This window comes from Pseudorca crassidens, chromosome 15 (genome assembly GCF_039906515.1).
Source record: "Pseudorca crassidens isolate mPseCra1 chromosome 15, mPseCra1.hap1, whole genome shotgun sequence".
Lineage (NCBI taxonomy): Eukaryota > Metazoa > Chordata > Mammalia > Artiodactyla > Delphinidae > Pseudorca > Pseudorca crassidens.
In genome coordinates, this window is record NC_090310.1 from 37,634,685 (window position 1) to 37,655,781 (window position 21,097).

Below are 21,097 nucleotides of genomic sequence, written 5' to 3' on the forward strand. Positions count from 1 at the left end.
GCCGAAGGGCGGGGCGAACTGAGGGCACGGGTTTGGGCGCGAGCGCTGATTGGTCGGGGGTGGGGCGGCGGGCGCTGGTTGGCCGCGGTTTGCCGTCGCCGGCGTGAAGAGCCCGCCCACCCCTCGCGCCGCAGCCCGCCCTCCGACTCGGTCATGGTGCTGGGCCACTGGCTGCTCGGCTGCCGGACCCTAGCTACGCTGAGAGCGTCCTGCGCCCGTTGCGGCCTGGGTAGGTGGGCCGGGGCCGCCGCGGGGCCGGACTGGCCGGGATGCCAAGGCGCTGGCCTGACAGGGGCCGGGGCCACGGTGACCGGCTCGTGGGGGCGAGGCGAGGCGAGCCGCCCGGCCGGCGGGTCCTGGCCGGCGTCGTAGCCGGGCTAAAGGCGGTTAGGCCGGCCGCAATCCGTGAGGCGTTCCAGCGCGGGGCCCGCACCGGGGGGGCGGCGGGGAGCCGCTGGGGCTGCCGCGGCTGGCGCTGTTTTTTATTGACACAGGATTTTAACCCCTAACTGACGTCGGCAGGCAAGCCGATTGGGGTCGAGAAAAGGCCACACAGCAGTTGAGTCAGACTTTGAGAGGGCTGAAGACAGAGTGGGGTAACTTGTCAGCCGGGGGTTGCTGAAGGATTTGTGCTAGATAAGGAAATGGGTGTTCCAGGGACGCTCGGGAGCCCTGTCTTAGGAACCCTGCTTCCCTAAGGTCTGCCTGGCAGCCAGCGAGCGCCCCCATCCTCCTTGACTGCGGCGCCCCATACAAACCCCATTATTTCTAACGCCCAGGGATGATGGAACTGTGCCTGAAGCCGCACAGAATGCTGTGTATATTCTCCACGAAGTGAATCATAGCTTTTCATGTGAGCTGTGGCCGGCAAGAAAAGCCTGGGGCAGAACTGGGTTCTGTGAGCCGTGGGACCCTTGCCCTCTTTGGGTCTCCTATCCCCGCCTCAAAAATGGGAGGCGGGGCTTCCCTGGTGGCGCAGTGGTTGAGAGTCCGCCTGCCGAAGCAGGGGACGCAGGTTCTTGCCCTGGTCCGGGAAGATCCCACATGCCGCGGAGCGGCTGGGCCCGTGAGCCATGGCCGCTGAGCCTGCACGTCCGGAGCCTATGCTCCGCATAGGGAGAGACCACAACAGTGAGAGGCCCACGTACCGCAAAAAAAAAAAAAAGAGGCGATGGGCGCCCTGACCTCCAAGGGCCTGCTCTTCCAGCTGTCAGATTCCATTTTCACTGTGTTACCTCTTGCTTTGTTGGAATATTTTGACTTTGATTTTGAAACCGCCTTTATTTCCTTATATCTTATCTGGCTGATGTAGCAATAGGGGCAGTGGGTTAAGCTGAGTCTTTGGAGCTGGCTAGCAGTTAGCTAAATGACCGCAGGGCCCTAGGTAGGGAGATGAAGCAGAAGGAAGCCATCGTTGGCCACTTCCAGATCTTACTGAGAGCAGTCGAGGTTCTGGAGTGCGCAGTGTGTCACCACTATTAAGGAAAGAGCTGGGTTTTTTCCATTTAGGGAACTCGTCAGAGCATCAGAGCTAAGAGTTTCTGTGTCAGGAGTCAGGCGGGTGGTGGAAGTGGGACTGTAGGGAATCAGCAAGAATGTGGCTGCCCCGTTCAGAGGGGGCGCCAGCCCTTTGATGCCATGCAGAAGGAGGGATCCAGTTCAAGAGAAGCCCAACAAAATGTGTCTCAAGGCTTGGCCTTGACTCTGCTCTGTAGTCCTCCTGGAGCTCGTATGGCACATATCGGGGCTGAGAGGAGGTGGCATAGCACAGAAACCTGATCATGTGAAAATGTTTGTTTTGCCGAGCATGAGGAGAAGGGCCTGGAAAAAGCCCAGCTGGTTGTCAAAAGGAGGACTTAGCTACCTCTGTGTGATCCTTAACGCTGCAATTCAGGCAGTTCCCTGGCCATGGCAGATGAGCTTGAATTCTGTATTAGACGGCCCCAGTGGACGTGGTCTATCAGTCTGTTGGTTGATGCTGCCTGCTCTCTGGATCCCTTTTTTTGGAGAGGTCCCATCCCAGCACCTACCTACTCCAGAATTTCATGGCTGTCTTCTGTCACCTTTTGCAGTTTTAATCCCTTTTACACTAAGATTTAAAGTATTGTTGGGGGCCTTTGGGAATTTTTAGATTGAATAGGAGTTTCATTGTTGAAAACATTTTGGCACCTGTCTCTTGGGCGGAGGATGCTTTTGCCCCTTGGTCACTCCCAGCCCACCCTGGCAGCCTTCTTTGGCTCAGTTGGATGGTGATTCTGTATTATGCACACTCGAATCTAGAACAGTTGTGACCAGCTGTCCCATTTCTCAGGCCCCGGGTGGCTTTTGTGCATTATCCAAATTTCGAGTTCCTGCCATTTGAAAGTGAATATTGTTTTCTTTTCTGGCTCGAGACCTGAGAAGGGCTGTGAGTAACTGCACAGGACTCAGGCTCTGTTAGCTTGCAGAGGCAGCCATATGCCGAGGGAAAAGAGCCTGGCCTGGCGCTTTCATTCTTCATGGTCTTTCTCTGAATCAGGTGTGAACAACCCCAGAACTGGCAGTGGTCACATCTGACAAAGGTTTGAATCACAGGGACAGGCTGGCATTTGTGTCCTTTTAGAACCTTTGAAAAAGAAAATAGGGATCCTAAGTCTGAAAGAGCTGATTTCCACAATTATGAACATGAATCGTGTTCTCTGTTTTCCTTACGGATATGGTTAAATGAGGCTATCCTCTTCTTTATCAAAGAACTTAGAAAACCTCGTATTTCGAGGCTCACCACGTTGCATCCCTGGGATGTCACTTCCCCGGATGCCTGGACTGCTGGGCCAAGGGCTTGCTTTGAAGTCTCGGCCCAGCGTGGCCTCATGTGGACGCTGACTGGAACCACATTTTGTCTTCAGGTCCAGCCCTGCTGGGAATCTTTCTCCATCACACGGATTTAAGGAAGAGCTTGACCGTGGAGCAGGGCACGATGAAGGTTGAGTTACTGCCTGCTCTGACCGACAATTACATGTACCTGATCATTGATGATGACACCAAGGAGGCTGCCATTGTGGACCCGGTGCAGCCCCAGAAGGTGGGAGGCGAGGCCCCAGCACCAGTTCTTCATCTCCTGATGAGTTTGATAACCACAGTGCCCTTGCAACTTGGCCAAAGCTGAAAAGAAATTAATCCATTTGGTTTTTGAAAAACAGTTAAACTAGTGTCCAGCCACTCTGTTACAGGGGCAAAGGGCCAGTGAGAGGGGTGGAAGCGACCAAAGGCTTTGGAGTGGAGAGAAAAGGGCTCCTGTCTGTAGAGTCCCTGGGCAAGAGAAGGAGGAGCCCTTCTCAGCACTTTCTCCTCCTCCTCAGGGCTTTCTGCCCCTTAGTGCTGCCTCTAAGAGTGGCAGTCTCTGCTGGAGGGGCTTTGAGAGGTTGTGGGTGGGACTGAACTGCCGAACAGATCAAGGGAGAAAAAGCCTCCTTGTCACCCTGCTCTCCTGGAGCTGGGGCAAATTGGCAGGCTCCACTGGGCATCACCCTGCAGACTGATGAGCCAGTGCCGGGGTGTGACTGTGGCCTGTGTCCTGCCTCATGTTTGGTTGCAGGTTGTGGAAATGGTGAGGAAGCACGGTGTGAAGCTGACTACAGTGCTCACCACCCACCACCACTGGTAAGTGCTCCAGAGGCCAAACTTCTGTGCCAGCAGAGTTGCTTGGGCCTTACAGCTGTGCCGCGCACACCCCAAGGGGGAGCATCCACCAGGTGGAGGGGGGTGGGGCGCTCGCAGGCTCCCAGGGGTCCCCCCACAGGTGGGAGCCTAGGGGCTCAGAGCCCTGGAAGCCCTTCTTTCCTCCACAGCTGTGAGCTAAGGGTCAGCCCCAGTGGGGTTCTGACGGGGCTTCTGGGCACTAGCCTCTGTGCTGCTGCCCTGGTCCCTCAGGCCTGGTGATGGGGTCTGGTGACTTGGGGGCTCCAAGGGGAGAGGCTTATGCTGTATATCCTGTGGCCATGGGTGGACCTTTGGCAACATCTTTGAAAGCTCTTGTGCTTGTGTGGTGGGAAATTGGCCTTGATGTCGGGGAATAAACTAGTCTAGACATAAGTGTTTTTGAAAATCAAGCAATCATTTGGAGAGGTTGCGGTTTTTTTGATATTTGAAAGCTAAAGGATGAAAAAAGTTCTTATATTTGGGTCTTAGGACTAGAGTTGCCTGCCCAAGGCCCTTGTGGGTTTTTGAAACTTTTGAGGCTCTTCAAAGCTAGGAAAAAATGTTTATTTGGCTCTGAATTTTCTTTTCCAAATAACTGCCAGAGGGCAGCTAGGACAGCTTTGAACCTGTTCTGTGGCATCTCACGGAGCTTGGGGCGTGTCTTCGGGTAAAAGGACACCTTTCATCTTCTGTGTGGGAGTGTCACGTGGATGTGGTTGGCCAAAGTCTGCTAAGTGTTGGAAACTTGTTGATGTAACTAAGTCGCTGAGAATCTTTGGGGTTGTTTAGCCTCTGGGGTATCAGGTGTTACTTCCTGACTGATTTAGGCCCAAGGATCTGCAGTGGCTACTTAGCACAGCCGCTCCTTCTCTCAGAAACTCCGCCCCGTGTGGTGCCGAGGCGCCCTTACTCCTCTGGGCTCTGTGGGGCTACACTGGGGGGCTCCACCTCCCCAGCTTTTCACAGTGCGAGTCTCTCTCCCACGGCTTTTCCCACATTGTGATGCCTTATAAATTAAAACAGGCCCCAAACTGAGCTCCAGGGTGTGGCCTGTGCCACCCTCCCACTTATAGGTGGCATTTTCGGGGGTCAGTGATGAGTGTGCTGAGTGCTTGGTGCCAGCTTGTGTGTATCCGCCCCCTGCAGGGCAGGGAGCAGAGGGCTGCCCCCTCTTATCTGTGAGCCCTGCTGTTTCTGGGCCCGTAGGTGAATGTGTAGTGAGGAGCAGGTGTTCCCTGGTGATTGGAAAGCCCTCGCCTCATCCTGGAAAGGCTAATCTTCTGGGCTCAGGACACTCCCAGCCCTGCCCCGAGACCCTGGCAGGGCTTGCACTAGTGTATTTCTTACCCCACAAGGTCGAGGCGTGGAGCTCTTCTCTTGACCTGGGAAGCGTGGGGCACTCCTGGATGAGTTTCCAGGAGGTGCCTCAATGCTGGCTGCACATTCGAGTCACGTGGGGAGGTCATTCCGAGCTGGCCTGTCCCTGGGTGGACAGATCCCCCTCTGGCAGCTGGGCATTGTTTTAGAAGACAGCTTTGCAATCTGCTCAGGGCAGTGGGTCCCATCTGGTCTGTGAATCAGAATCACCTGAGGGCCTTTAAAACTCCTGGGCTGTGGGCTTCCCCAGGCCCACTGCATCAGGATGTGCGTGTGGGAGTCACGCCTTGGCGCTGTTTACAGATCCTCAGGTGACTCTGATGTGCCCGAAGTCTGGGAATCACGGGTGTAGGGATTATCCAGGTGTTTGTGATTTGGTTCATCTGCTCCAGAAGCTTCTGCAGCAAGACGGCAGGGGCACAGAAGTGCCTCTCTTGGGAATGGGGTGTCTGAGGACATTCTTTTTCAGTGGAGCCAAATGACAGACAAGAAGCGAGGATCCTGGGTTGGAAGATGCATTTCTCTTCTGAGAAACATAACTGGGAAAAATAAAAATTCCGTTTGGTTAGGGTGTAAAATCAGGCAAACCCTGTTCATATCGGCAGTAGCCCCAGCTCCCCTTTTCGACTTCCAGGGACCACGCTGGCGGGAACGAGAAGCTGGTCAAGTTGGAACCTGGGTTGAAGGTGTATGGGGGTGATGACCGGATCGGAGCCCTGACTCACAAGGTCACACACCTGTCCACACTGCAGGTGAGGAGTGAATGGAAGGGACTCAACTGTGGCCCTGCTGGGCTCCAGGCCCTAGAGCCGCCTCCTGCTGGCTGTCCCCTCACTTACCCCAGGAACCCAGAGGGGCAGTCAAGGGCTTAGCTGTGGAGACAGCCTGGCCTGTGCATGGGTGGATGGGCTCTTGGGGCTGCCTGGGTCTGGATAGTCCCTTGTGTTGAGAGCATTGCAAGCAAATCAGTGTGCAGATGGTGACCGGCTGAGGGGAGAAGCTGTATGCATGGTTTTGAGACAGCTGGGGACATTGAAATACGGACTCTATGTGGGATCATATTTGACATCAGTGTTAAATTTCTTGGGTGTTGATAATAGTGAGGTTATATGGGAGGATGTCCTTTTCTCAGGAGATGTAGCTGGAGTGTCTAGGGGCAGTGTGTCAAGATATGTGTGTGTGAACAAAGCAGGTGCCGCACAGGTGGGACCTGTTAGCATTTAGTGACCCAGGTAAAGGGCACACGGATTCATTGTCATTTTAGTTTTTGGTAGGTTTGAACGTTTTTGAAGTGAAGAGTGGGGTGGGGGATGGAGGCAGAGAAGGGAAACAAAACAAAAGGCCAAGCAGCTAAGAAGGAAAACTGTCTTTTCTGGCAAGACGCCTGGTTCAGATTTGGCCTGGTTTTGAGGAGAAAACAAAATCAGCCCTTTCGTTTGCATACCAGCAAACACCGGCTTCCAGGGCGTCTCTGCATCTGGGGTACCCTCAAGGACTGGGTCCTGTGGTCACCAGCAAGACCCATGACTTGCTCAATGGAGCAGTGGTTGTGGAAGCCCACTGGCCCTTAATGGCAGCTCCTGCTGTGGGGCGGGCATGGGGTCTGGGAGAATCTGTGAGCCTTAGGACAGGCTCCCCACACGCAGGGAGCACAGGCCAGTGTGTGCTCTGTTTAAGGTGGGGTCTCTCAACGTCAAGTGCCTGTCGACGCCATGTCACACTTCCGGACACATCTGCTACTTTGTGAGCAAACCCAACAGTCCCGAGCGCCCCGTGGTGTTCACAGGTGAGTATTCAGATGTTTGAGCTGGGGGGTCTGGTGTTCTTTGCAAAGACCCTCTTGGCATAGAGATGGCTTTGCACACCTTTGGGCAGAGCAGCAGAGCATCTCCTGCCAGGCAGACTGTGCTGGGCTCTGTGAGGAGGACCACAGCCCTCAGGGTAGAGCGTGGGACTTGGCTTCAAACACGTCCAGGGTACGGGCAGCTGTGGTGGGAATGTGGTGGGGGTGCTACCTCCTCGCGAGGCTGGCCTGAATGCGCCCCTCTGATCCTGGTCATCGTTGTCAGGTGCATGGGGACAGGCCTTTCCTTGAGAGACTCTGCCTGGTGGGGGTGCAGTCCCAGCCCCCACTACGTCCAGCAGCAGACAGGTAGGCAAGTGAGGGGCCAAGGGAGACCCCAAGTGGAGCCAGTCAGACCCGCCTTGTGTGGGGCCTGATCGGTGCTGGGCGCTGCCCCATCCCTCCACGGGCTGTGAGCTGAGTGGGTCTGGCAAAAGCCAGCCCCAGGTCAGGGTGTCGCACACGGTGGCCCAAAGAGCTTGGAAGGTGGAGGTGAAGCCCCACCAGCATCGGGCTGTGTGAGTGGCTCTCGATTGGGGCGAGCAGGCCTTTCCAGCAACTGGCGGTGTTTCTCCTTTTGAGAGGAAATGGAAGAATCTTGATGGTGGTTGGGGAACCTGTGAAGCAGAGCAGCCGTGTGACGGTGGGTGTTCAGGGCGGTGTGAACCAGTGGCCGTGGATGGGCACAGAGCAGGCCCCTCTGCCCCCTTAGCTTGTTTAGCGAGTATAAGCAGTTTTCAGTCTTGAGTCTTCCCCAGTTATGTAACAATCCTGATATTATAACCGCAGTGAAAGTTTGTTTAAAAATACAACAGCTGAAGCAGTGTGGGCTCCTAGAGTGGGGAAAAGGTGTTGATGGGAAAGCCACATGAGATCAGGGGTGGGGACGCTAGCACGAAGGGACACACAGGCCGAATGAGGGGTCACAGGGCCTCTGGACTGTCCCTGCAGCTTGTCTGTAAATCCAAAATTATCTCCAAATCTATTATGTTTATTTTTAAAAATACAGTCATTTTTAGGGTCTTTGCTGCAGTAGCAGGATGTGTGGGCTTTGACCCGACTGCTGAGTGTGGGCCACGGGCCCCTGGGCATGTTGTGGGAGCCCCTGGCCTCCCGATGGGCCTCGGCAGACAGCGCTTTGGGGCAGGTGGGCTGGCTGCCTGTGCAAGGTGTGACCCCCTCTCTTAAGCACAGTTTCCCCTGCGTCAGTGGTGGGTGTGGGGTCTCCCCCACTGGGTGGTTGTGGGTGTGAGGTGAGGGGTGTGGAACCAGCGCTGGGTCCGGTGAACTCTCACAGCTGCGCTCCTGTCTCTGTCATGCTGCCCGGCCCCTGGGTGTCCGTCTGCCCCCCCGGCAGGGCCTGGGGTTGTGCGGGCCCGTGGCGGTGGCCCCCTTGGACCGCGCTCATGTTAGAAGCCGAGTGCCAGCTGTGGAAGGTGTGGAGGGCTGGTTACCGCCAGGCAGGCCCTGGACCATGTCCTGCACGTGCTGTTCTCTAGTCTGCATGACAGTGGCCGGCAGGGGAGTGCGTTATCTAATTGGTAGCTTTTATACTAAATAGGTGAGAGTCACACAGGGTCCTCAGTGGTGAAGCTGAGCTGCCTGGGGCATCAGCAGTGAGGACCAGGGGAGCAGGGCAGTCCAGCAGGGCCCCGGCTGGCCTCTGTGTGCATGGCTGAGGAACCTGCAGCGTCCAGAGGTGAGGTGACTGGCAGCTCCAGGCCTCAAGCTCGGATGTGAGTGACCCATGGCCCCACTCCCTTCTCCTCTGGGGTGAGCTGAACAAAGGGAAAAGGATGCAAGCAGAGGAGGTGACAGCCCAGAGAAGGGTGTGCATGTGGCCCTGGGACGTGGTGGGCAGGACTGGGCACCCACAGAGCAGGGGAGGAAGATGGGATGGCTGTCTGGGGGGGCAGGCGTGGAGCAGGGTGCTGTGATGGCACTAGTGGGTTGTCTGTTTGAGAGGTCAGGATCTGGGACCTCAGATTTGGGAACTCATGGCAGTGAGCGCCAGGAGCAGCTCAGGTGGCGGCGGTGGGGAAATGGAGGCTGAAGTCGTTGCTAGAACCATGGCCCAGTGTGCAGGGAGGAGAGGCAAGGCTGGCTCTGTAGAGCCTGGGGGTGGGGCAGCCTGCATAGGGGAGGGATGCCTCCAGGCACTCTTAGCTGGTGGTGAAGATGGAGAGCAGTCAGCGAGAGGCTGGGGGTGCAGGTGAATGGTGGTCCCACTGCCAGGGAGAGACGTGGGGGCCCCCGGGTCTCTCAGTGTCCTGCTGGTTGAGGACATGGCCCCACGGAGGAGGCCCAGGCTGGCTCCCCAGCCCCTGTGGCAGGAGGCCCATGAAATTCCGGTGTGTAAACAGCAGGTACTGCTGGTCCCTGGAGGGAGGACCAGATCCCCCCAGCCTACTGTGCCTGCTCATGGCCTGTCCTCTGGGCTCTCCTTGGCCTCTCATTGGTGCCCAGACCACGAGGTTGAGGGGTCCTTTAGGGCATAGCCCCAGTCCTGCGTGTTGAGGCTTTGCTCACGGGCTACCCAACTCTCTCATCTGTGGTCTTGTTCTGAGGGGACAGTGCTGCACCATGGCCACTGGGTGGGCATTGGCTCCTGCCTGGCCTGGCCTGGAGCTCCCTGGGAAGAGGCCTGGCAAACGCTGGTGGAGGGGGATTGTTGCTCCCTATTGTGGGGTCCCTGGCCCTCCCCCACCTCCCCCACTCCAGGGGCCTGGAGAACAAATGTGCCATGTGTGTCTGCTGGGCATGAAGCCCGTTCTCAGGGAAGAGTCTTGGGGGAGGGAAGCAGCACGTGGAGACCTGGTGGGTGTCAGGTGGAGGTAGGGCTGCGGCAGGAAGGGGGCAAGTCTGGGAGGTGGCAGGTCCGTGTCTCAAGGGCCCATGGGGGCTGTGGTCCCACGTGAGGGGCTCCTGGAGGGTCCAGGCAAGATCATGGGGGTCTTACAGAATGGTGCTGGCTGTCGGGAGTAAGGGAAGTCACAGGAAGGTCTGGCCTGGGAGGGGGCTGCTGGTTGGGTGGGGGAAAGGGCTGGGTTTTGGGGATTCTTAGAGCTATGACTGATAGGACTGGGCAGTGAAGGGAGCAGCCAGGGTGACTCTAAGGTTTGGGTCTGAACAGCTGTTTGGGGCCTGGCGGTGCCAGTTAGTGCAACTTGAGGGAAAAGGTTTGGGAAGGGTGGAAACCAGTACTCGTGGGTCATCCCTGGGCCCTTTTGGGGTGGAGGTCAGGTCTGGGGCTGTGGCCCAGTCAGCACAGGGGTCAGGGCAAAGCCCCGGCCCTTGAGGGGGCATGCACTGCTGACAGCCCCTCCAGCTCCACATTGTCCTGTCTTGCAGGCGACACATTGTTTGTGGCTGGCTGCGGGAAGTTCTACGAGGGGACAGCGGATGAGATGTACAAAGCCCTGCTCGAGGTCCTGGGCCGGCTCCCTCCAGACACGGTAGGTGGTGCCCCACCTGCCACCCGCTCGCTCACCCAGTGGTGGGAGGACCCTGCTGGCTCTCCCCATTGGGGTCTCCCCTGCATCTTGGGAGGAGCAGGAGGGTAGAGGCATTGCTTCTGGAAGTGTGTTTTTTTCTTTAAGCATACTTTTCATTGTCATTTAACATACACGCAAGACGTGTCCTTGTCCTGAGGGACGTCTCGTGGGTGCTGCCCCCAGGACCAGCCAGGTCCCTCACACCCGTCTCTGAGGGGCTGAGGGTGGGTTAATGAGTCTCCTCAGAGCTGGCGGGCTTGGCTTTTTCCCCAGAGAGTATACTGTGGCCACGAATACACCATCAACAACCTCAAGTTTGCTCGCCATGTGGAGCCCAGCAATGCCGCCATCCAGGAGAAACTGGCCTGGGCCAAGGTGAGCGTGATGCACTTGGGCGCGTCCTGGGGTCAGGCACCGTGATGCCACTTTCCCAGGAGCACGGAGTTCATGGTGCCCGCTTCAGAGTGGGCAGAAAGTGCTCCTCCGGGCAGTGGGCGAGGCGGGGTTTAGACAGCCCAGCTTGGAGCAAGAAGCCCTGGTTGTCTGCTTAAGATCCTTTCTGACTCTGTGGGTCAGGGCTGGGCTTGGGATTCTGCATTTTCAACAAGTGCCCAGGTGAGGCTGAAGCAGCAGGTCCCAGCCCTTCCCTGCTGTCTGTGGGCAGTGGATTCACCCTAGAGGCTGCTTGTCTGAAAGGCATTTATTTCAGACACGGCCCCCAACATGCCCCGTGGCTCGGCCCAGGGGTTGGCGTGTTGTCCTGGAGGCATCTTCTGTGGGGGGGTTTGGAAACGCTGCTGTAGGCAGCTGGGCTGAGGACGTTCTCCTGGACTCAGGTGTCTGTGTTCAGTCACTGAGAAATGGTGCTGGTAAGAAACACACACACCTGGGAGTCCTCAGGTGCTGGGCTCCCTTCTGAGTTCAGTGAGGAATGGTCTCATAGGTTTTTTTTTTCATAAGTCACCTGTTTTTGTCAAAAATCTTTATCAATTTTGCGAGGTGGGCTTGCAAAATAATACTTATAAAAATTCAGACACTACCGTAATAGGTTGATAAATGTTATTCCTTTTTTTTTTTTACAGTGTGCACATAAGAATACTTAATATAAAAAACTCATCCTGTGTGTTATTTTGTGGCTTCCTTGTCACTTAATAATGGGTCTTAGTGCTCTTTCCATAGCAGTCCAAACATATTGAGCTTATTCTTTTCAAGGTCATCTGCTTAAGGATAATTTACATACGATAAAACATACCTGTTTTAAGTGAGCATTATACAGTTTGAATTTTGACAGTATATGCTCCTGTGTCAGCCCCACCACAATCAAGATAGAGAACATTTCCACTATCGTAGAAGGTTCCTTGCCCCTCCCCATTCAGTCCCCAACTACTGATCTGCTTTCTGTCACTATAAATTACTCTTTTCTAGATTTTCCTATAAACAGAATCACACAACATTACTCTGTTGTATCTGGCTCTTTTTACTCTGCAGGTTTTCGAGATTTTTTAATTTCTGAGTAGTATCTTATATGGACATACTACAATTTGTTTATCCACTCATCTGGACTCTTGGGTAGTTCCCAGTTTTTTGCTATTTTAAATAAAATTACTGTGAACGTTTGTGTGCAGGTCTTTGTGTGGACACATGTTTTCATTGCTTGTGGGAACATACCTAAGAGTGTAATTGCTGGGTTGTGTGGTAAGTGTATGTTTAACTTTTAAGAAACTACCAACCTGTTTTCCAATTAGTTGTACTATTTGGAATCCTCACTAGCAATGCGTGAGTTCCAGGAGATCCACATGCTCACCAACACTTGGTATTGCTGATCTTTTAAATTTTAGCCATTCTAATAGGTGTGTCGTGGTAGCTTGTAGTTTTTAAGTTTCCATTTCTCTGATGGCTAAAGTTGTAAGAATTCCTTATACATTCTGGAAACAAGTCTTTGTCAGATATATATCTCAAATATTTTATCCCAGTTTGTGGCTTGCCTTGCCATTTTCTTAACAGTGTCTTTCAAAGAATAAAAGTTTATACTTTTGGTAAAGTTTAGTTTATTAATTTTTTCTTTTATGGTTTTTGTGTCCTAAGAAATCTTTGCATAACCCTACATCACAAAGACTTTGTTCTCTGTTTTCTCCTAGCAGTTGTATAGTCTTAGCTTTTATGTTTATATAAATTTATGTTTAGGTCAGTGATCCACTTCAAGTTAATGTTTTGTGGTGTAAGGTAAGGGTAGAAGTTCTTTTTTGCATATTCACATCTAGTTGCTCAGCACCATTAGATGAAAAGACTTGCCTTTCTTCATTGGCATCTTTACTGAATAAAATGGACCATGTGGGCATGAATCTACTTCTGGACTCTATTCTGTTCCATTGATCTACATGACTTATTCTTGCATCAGTAGTACTGTCATGATCACTGTAGCTTATGGTAAGTCTAAGAATCAGGTAGTATAAATCCTCTAACTTTATTCCTTTTTGAAATTCATTTTGGCTCGTCTAAGTCCTTTACATTTTCATGTAAATTTTAGGATCATCCTGTTAATTTCTACAAAAAGTCAGCTTGGCTTTTGATTGTGTTGTAACAAAAGATTTGGAGAGACTTGAGATCCTAACAATATGGCGTCTTTCCATAAATATGATATAGCCTTACATTTATTAAGGTCTTTAGTTTTTCTCAGCAGTGTTTTGTAATTTTTGGTGTTAAAGATCTTGCACATATTGTTAAATGTATCCCTAAAGACTTCATGGTTTTAGATTTTATTCTAAATGATTATTGATAGTCTTCAGAAATACAATTGATTTTTGTATTTTGACCTTGTTTCCTTGTGACCTTGCTTAACTCATTTTAGTCTAGCATCTTTTTCATAGATTCCTTAGCACACAGTCATGCCATCAATATTAAGATAGTTTTATTTTGGGCTTTCCTGGTGGCGCAGTGGTTGAGAGTCCGCCTGCCGATGCAGGGGACACGAGTTTGTGCCCCAGTCTGGGAAGATCCCACATGCTGCAGAGCGGCTGGGCCCGTGAGCCATGGCCGCTGAGCCTGTGTGTCTGGAGCCTGTGCTCCGCAACGGGAGAGGCCACAACAGTGAGAGGCCCGCATACCGCAAAAAAAAAAAAAAAAAGATGGTTTTATTTCTTCCTTTCCGGTCTATATGCCTTTTAATTATTTTTCTTGCCTTGTTGCACTGGCTAAGATCGTCAGGACAGTGTTAAGTAGACATGGTGAGAGTGGACACCTTTGGCTTGTTCCCAGTCTTAGGGGGAAAGCATTTAGTCTTTCACCATTAAGTATGATATTAGCTGTGAGTTTTTTGTAAGTCTTCTTTATCAAGTTGTTGAAGTTCACATATATTCCTGGTTTTCTGAGAGTTTTTGTCATGAGTGGGCTGTTGAATTTTGTCAAATGATTTTTCTTCATCTATTATGTAATCATACATTTTTTTTCTCCCTTACTCTTTTAATCTGGTGAAGTGTATCACTTGGTTTCAAATGTTAAACCAACCTTGCTTTCTGGATAAACCTTAGTCATGGTGTCTATTTTTGTGTCTGTGTTCATAAGGGATATTGGTCTGTAGTTTTATTTTCTTGTAATGTCTTTGTCTAATATCAGGGTAATGCTGGCCTCATAAAATGAGTTAGAAGTGCTTCCTCCTATTTTCTGAAAGAGTTTTTCTATGATTGTTATTATTTCTTCCTTTAGTGTTAGAATTCACTGACATAGCATTCTGGACGTTGAATTCTTTTTTGTGGAAAGATTTTTTTGTTATGAATTATGAGACATAATTCATAAAGACATATGAATTAATGTCTTTAATTTGTGTGGGGCTGTTAGATTTTTATATTTTCTTGAGTCAGTTTTGTTAGCAACTAGTATCTTCAAGGAATTTGTCCATTTCATCAGGTTTTCAAATTTACTGGCATAGTTTTCATAGTTTCCCTTTTTATTATCAAGCTTGTTGAGGTTTAGTTCACATGTAATAAATTGCATCCATTTGAAGTGAAAAATTGAGTGAATTTTGACAGACGTATATACCAATTAAACAACTCCCACTATATTTAAGATACATAACATTTTCATCACCCCCCAGAACTTCCTCATGCCTCATTTTCTCTGCCCTGCTCCAGTATGCCATTAGAACTTAGTTCACATTTTCTAGAACTTCATATAAATGGAACTATACAGTATGTACTCTTTCATCTTTTTTTACTCAGCAGAATGATTTTGAGATTCATTCATGTTGCTACATGTATCAGTTCATTCCTTTTCACTGCCAGGTAGTATTCCTTTGTTTGGTTATACCACATTTTGTTTATCCATTCACCTGTCAATAGACATTTGTGTTTCTAGTTATTGGCCATTGTGAATAAAGCTGCTATGAACGTTTGTGTACAAGTCTTTGTGTGACATATGTTTTAATTACTCTTGAGTAAATATCTAGGAGTGGAATGGCGGGGTTGTATTAGGTGTATGTATTAAGTCGAAACTTGTTCAGTCTTTTTTAAAATTTATTTTATTTTTAATTTTTGGCTGCATTTGGTCTTTAGTTGCGGCACATGGGATCTTTCATTGCAGTGCGCGGGCTTCTCTCTGGTGGCATGGGGGTTTTCTCTCTGTAGTTGTGGCGCATGGGCTTCAGAGCACATGGGCTCTGTAGTTCGCGGCATGTGGGGCTCTCTAGTTGAGGCGCACGGGCTCAGTAGTTGTGGCGCACGGGCTTAGTTGTCCCATGGCATGTGGGTCCTTAGTTCCCTGACCAGGGATCAAACCCACATCCCCTGCATTGCAGGACGGATTCTTTACCACTGGACCACCAGGGAAGTCCCAAGTTGAAACTTGTAAAGAAACTGCCAGGCTGTTTTCTAAAGAGCGAATGTATTGTTTTACATTCCCACCAGCAAAATATGCGAGTTCCAGGTGTTCCACATCCTCAACAACACTTGGTATTGTCTGTCTTTTTAATTTTAGTCATTTTAATGGGTGTGTAGTAGTGTTTCATTATGGTTTTAATTTGCAGTTCCCTAGTGCCTAATAATGTTGAACATCTTTCCATGTGCCTGTTGGCCATTTTGTGAAGTGTTTGTTCAGATTTTTTGCCTATTTAAAAAACTGGATTGTCTTCTTATTATTGAATAATGTTTTTTTTTTTAAGTATAGGTACAAGTCCTTTTTCAGATATGTGTATTGTGAATAGTTTCTCCCATTCTGTGACTTGCCTTTTGTTTTCTCAACAGTGTCTTTTGAAGAGCAAACATTTTAAATTCTGATGAAGTCCAGCATATTAATTTTCTTTTGTGGTTCATACTTTTTATCTCCCATCTAAGAAATCTTTGCTTTTGCCAAGGTCAAAGAAACCTCCTGTGTTTTCTTTTGGAACCTTTATAGTTTTAGCTTTTACTGTTAGATCAATATGACTTAAACCGCCAACCCCCCTGCCGCCCACCGCCAATATTTGTTGGATCTGTAGTAATTGCCCCTCTTTCATTTCTGATGTTGCCAATTTTTTTCATTGTTCTTATCAATTTTGTTGATCTTTTAAAAGCATAACTTTTGCCTTAATTTTCCTTGTTTGTTTTTCCATTGCACTGATTTCTGTTCTTAAAAAGATAAAGTTTAAAAAACTCTTTCCTTCTACTTACTTTGGATTTGCTTTGTTCTTCCTTTTTTTTTTTTTTTTTTTTTGGCGGTACGCGGGCCTCTCACTGTTGTGGCCTCTCCCGTTGCAGAGCACAGGCTCCGGATGCGCAGGCTCAGCGGCCATGGCTCACAGGCCTAGCCGCTCCGCGGCATGTGGGATCTTCCCGGACTGGGGCACAAACCCATGTCTCCTGCATTGGCAGGCGGACTCTCGACCACTGCGCCACCAGGGAAGCCCTATAGATTCTTAGTATGGAACCCAAGGTCATTGATTTTATTTTTTAATAAAAATAATTATTTTTATAATTATTAGCTTAGTTGCTCCATGGCATGTGGGATTTTCCCAGACCAGGGCTCAAACCCATGTCCCCCTGCATTGGCAGGCAGATTCTTAACCACTGTGCCACCAGGGAAGTCCCAGTCATTGATTTTAGATCTTTTTTCTTTTCTAATATAAGCACTTAAAGCTAAAAACTTACCCCCAAGTACTGCTTTTAGCAGCACAAATTTTGACATGTTTTATTTTCATTATCTTCAATTTGAAATATTTTAATATATCCCTTGTGATTTCTTCTTTGACACATAGGTTATACTGAACTGTGTTAAACGGTTTTTTAGCCTTTTCAACTTTTTATTATGAAAATTTTCACACATACAGAAAAGATGAAAGAATTTCATAGTGAACAGTCATATACCTAACACCTTTCTAGTAACATTTTACTAATTTTATCACTGCCTATTTATCCATCTTACTTTCATTCTTTTTAATAAGTAAAATATACTAATGTGTGGATGTCAACCGTAAATCATTTTACCAATACAATTAGGGAGAACAGTTAGACTTTCCAACATTTTTGCTCTTATAAATTGTGCTACAGTGAACAACATCCTCAAATGTAAGTCTTTACATTTGTGTGCTTCATACTTCTGTAGGAAAAGTCTCTGCATGTTAACGCTTATCTTAATAGATAATCCAAAAGGTTATGACAGTTTACACTCCCTCAACTATGCCTACAAGGACCTGTTTTAAAATTATCCTTAGAATAATTCAGTGGTTTTCTTCCTTCATAAAAGGTGGAGGAAGATTTCTTAGGAGGAGTGAGAATATCGGAGGAAGTGCAGGGAAAATTATAAAACATTCTATGCTTGTTTTCACCAGAAGGGAAAGTTCAGAGATTAGCAATAAGCCTTCATCTTTTTTTTAAAAAAATAATTTTTTGGCTGTGTTGGGTCTTCGTTGCTGCACGGGCTTTCTCTACCTGCGGTGAGCGGGGACTACTCTTCATTGTGGTGCGCAGGCTTCTCATTTTGGTGGCTTCTCTTGTTGTGGAGCATGGGCTCTAGGCACATGGGCTTCAGTAATTGTGGTGCGCAGGCTCAGTAGCTGTGGCGCACGGGCTTAGTTATTCCGCATGTGGGATCTTCCCGGACCAGGGCTCAAATCTGTGTCCCCTGCACTGGCAGGCGGATTCTTAACCACTGCACCACCAGGGAAGTCCCTAAGCCTTCATCTTGACCTCCCACCAGACTCCAACTTGACCCACCTCCAGCGGTTAAAGGATTACTTCTCGATGCCACTGCTCACAGTGTGGGTGGGATTGGGACCTTTGGGTCTGAGGGCCCCTGATGGTCAGGAAGCCTGGGTGTGGGTGCTGACAGTGGCTGTCCAATCACTGGCCCTGTGGCCCTCAGGGTGAGCCCAGCAGTAGCAGGGCAGGGGCTGTGGGCAGGGTGGAAACCCCCAGCTGTTAACTCTGACCTCCTTCCTGTAGGCATTTCTATAGGAGTGAACAGTTGGCCAGATGTCCCAGTATGCGTCTTCTCTCTGCCTGCCCTGGTCAGTGTTGATTAGAAGCAAGGCCATCCTGGTCCTGAGTGGAGGTGACAAGCTGCCTGAACACCCTGTGATGAGAGCTGCCCTCTGGGGGGCTGTCACCGCAGGGGAGGGACCCCGGGAACCTGTTGCCTTGCTGTTCTTCCTGGCAGTGAGGTGCTCACGACCCACATGCTGTCTTGGGGGTAGGGCTATGTTTTCTTCTTTTCTGTCTTCTGCATTTTTGCTAGTTATGACTTCTGTATTAATGAAAAGAAAGCTCCTTGTGCCCCTGCACCTCCAAGACAGCAAGGGAAGGAGAGAGGTTGTTGGTGGCAGCTGGAGCACTCACATCTCTTCTCCGCGGGCGGGGAAGGGCCTGTCCTGGTACTGACCCACTGCTCACTTTATCTTCTCAGTCGGACAACATTGGAAGACCATTAGGAGGCTTTTTGAAGTGTCAGCTTTAGAAGTTTCTGCATTAAAGGGACCCACTTTTCTTGCAGGAGAAGTACAGCATCGGGGAGCCCACAGTGCCATCCACCATTGCAGAGGAGTTCACCTACAACCCATTCATGAGAGTGAGGTGAGGGAGCGGGTCCCACGCTGTCCTCGGGCATCTCCGCCTCCACCACCCCGACTCCTGAAGAGCCCAGGTGGGAGAGGAGGCTGCCCTGAAATCTCTGTTTAAAGTGTTGCCAAAGAATGAGACATCTCTTCTTAAAGGGGGACGCTTTTCTTGACGCCCTGGCTAGGGTGTAGGGTCCTTTCTGACCCTGGAGTCTGGATCCATAGGTGGACGAGACTTGTGCTTGGGGAGCCTCTAGGCGCTGGGCAGTGCCGGATGCCAGCGTGGAGTTGGTGTCCCCGCTTTCCAGGTCACCAGCAGGACTGGCTTGGCCAGCATGTTTCCCACAGTTAGAAACACCTGAGTTGGCCGTTGGCTGTCACACTTCATTTTTCAGAACGTCCCGCCTCCTACAGGCTCTTTTCTTCCCTGGTGCCATGGGAGGGGTGGTGGGTACGCGGGTGCAGGGTGCGGCCTGCAGCCTGGTGCTTGGCTTCCGCAGGGAGAAGACTGTGCAGCGGCATGCAGGTGAGACGGACCCTGTGACCACCATGAGGGCCATCCGCAAAGAGAAGGACCAGTTCAAGGTGCCGCGGGACTGAGGTGGCTGCGGGGCCTGGGTGTCCAAGGCTGCTGCTGCAGCTGCGGCCACCTTCAACCACATTTGGGTATTCAGATGTGTTAGGTGAATTTCTGGCTAGGAGTGCAGGAAATTCAGTCACAGTTTAATTTTAAATTAATTTCAGAGCATTTTGCTTGTGTTATCAAATGTTCTAATACATATTTATAAGAGAAGTTGTTTAGAAAGTGTTTATTCCCGGAAGCTCTGCTTGCAGACTGTGTTGTCTCCAGCCTTTCCATGGGGCCCCCATAGTTGCCGTGTGAGCCCCCATATGATGCCCCAGTAAGAGTCGTACCCGCCCTGCCCCCGGTGAGGCCGGCACGCCCTGGTTCAAAGTCCGTGCTTACCAGAAGAAGGCCCCTGGGAGGGGCACACTCCCCTCACCTGGCATCGTCCCCTCCCTCTCCTACCCCCTCCCCCAGCTACCTCTAGAGGAAGTCATTCTCTAATGTTTGATGACATCATCATGTTCTCGTGTCTGTGTTGATGTGCAGTGGAATTCCAGGGCCGGGCAGGCCCAGAGCACCTACCTGGGCTGGGGTGATGCTGAAGAGCTGCCTCCAGCGTAGGGCTGGGTCTGGGGGCTTGGGCAGGGAGAGTACAGGCTGGGAGGCTGTGGCATGTGGTACCCGAGGAGCTCCAAGCTCTGCATACTCGTCCCTGTAAAGGCTGGCCAGTTCCGGGGATGTTCCTAGGAACCAGTGTGGGGCACTGGGCCTCGTGTGGGCAGAGGAGCTGACGGGAGGGATCTGTGTGCGGTGAGGATGCCCTGGGCGCCTATGTGGCGTCAGCACCACTGCTGGCACTGCGCCGCCCCTGCTTGGGGGCGGGCCTCTTGGGCCCCTGGCAGGGAGAGGCCCCGAGTCCTTCCTCCAGGTGGCAGTGTGCAGGGAACCTGCTGTTGAGATTGTGATGTGGTGTCCCTGCTCTGTAGCTGTTCCTTCTGCTCTTGGTTGGCCATCCTGGGAACTGGCTCCTCTCCTGCAGTCTCAGGCTGGTCCTGGTTACCCCGCCTCACATCTCAGGCAGAGCTGGCGGGAGGTCCGAGCTGGGGGGATGGGGAGGGTGGGCCCAGAGGGTCACGGGGGCATCCAGGGCCCCGAGGCGCGAGGAGGACAGGATGAGACTGGGGAACGGTGGGGGCAGGAAGGGCTGCGGGGAGCCCTCCCAACCAACTCATTTCTGGATCTGGAGATTCTCCATATTGCCTTGGTCTGTGATGAGAACAGACCCAGGGTCTGTGAGGCTCTGCTTGCTGAGCCGGGTGCTCAAGTCTTTGGGTCTCACCTGATGTGGTGATGCTCACTGAACACTTCCTGTCCAGCTGAGGCCCGCTGCTGCTGCTGTTGATGTCACCCCCCTGTACACCTCATACAGATGGGTCATGATGCAGCGTGGTTGTCGCCGCCCCCCTGGATTCCTCAGGTCCCTGTCCTGGCCAAGCATGGGCCCGTGTCACTCCGCAGCTGCCTGTGTGGGCTTCTCCAAAGACGATGATGTTCTAGGTGGAACCAAAGCTCCCTGTGAGCAGCAGCCCCCACCCCCAGGGTGTCATGGAGTGGGGTCTGCACGGGTCCTCCTGGTGCTTTGTTTCGTGGCTTTGTACCAGCGACTGGACGTGCAGGTGCAGGCGTCTCAGGACATGCTGAGGCCTCGGTCTGCGATGCCCGAGGGTCACTGTGGACCTGTGGGTGCTGTGCCCATCCCCCCAGGTGGCTCATGTTGTTGGCAGCCCCTCCCCAGGGACACTGAGCTCCTTGCTGGTTTCCACCAGCAGCATAGCACCTGCACTAGGGGTGAGTGCTTCTCCTTGGAACCAGCTGCCAAAAGCCCCCTTTCCCACTGGTGTCCACCCTAGTCCTGCGTCCCTCATCTAAAGAAACGTAAAGAAAAACGCACCCCACCACCCTGCTTCCGAGGCCACAGGACAAGGAAGTCACTCCTTGTCCTCCAAGAGCCCAGAGCTTTCAAGAGTGGGCATTTCGCTTTGCATGTTTTTTTTTTTTTTTTTTGGCAGTACGTGGGCCTCTCACTGTTGTGGTCTCTCCCGTTGCAGACCACAGGC

The 21,097-nt window shown here is 51.3% G+C and overlaps 1 protein-coding gene across 4 annotated transcripts; it reads left to right on the plus strand.

Annotated features, from left to right (window-relative positions):
* The first annotated feature begins 82 nt into the window (after window positions 1-82).
* HAGH (hydroxyacylglutathione hydrolase) lies at window positions 83-19,205 on the plus strand. 4 transcript variants are annotated; one of them, XM_067707067.1, is made up of 9 exons: window positions 83-229; window positions 2,886-3,061; window positions 3,575-3,639; window positions 5,690-5,807; window positions 6,733-6,841; window positions 10,250-10,353; window positions 10,666-10,767; window positions 18,349-18,428; window positions 18,913-19,205. In XM_067707067.1, exons 1-9 carry the CDS (start codon window positions 154-156, stop codon window positions 19,010-19,012), a joined length of 930 nt encoding a protein of 309 aa, XP_067563168.1. In that variant the 5' UTR covers window positions 83-153; the 3' UTR covers window positions 19,013-19,205. The 4 variants fall into 4 exon arrangements, with proteins under 4 accessions (XP_067563168.1, XP_067563169.1, XP_067563171.1 ...); XM_067707068.1 differs by lacking the exon at window positions 10,666-10,767; XM_067707070.1 differs by lacking the exon at window positions 6,733-6,841.
* The last annotated feature ends 1,892 nt before the right edge of the window (window positions 19,206-21,097 follow it).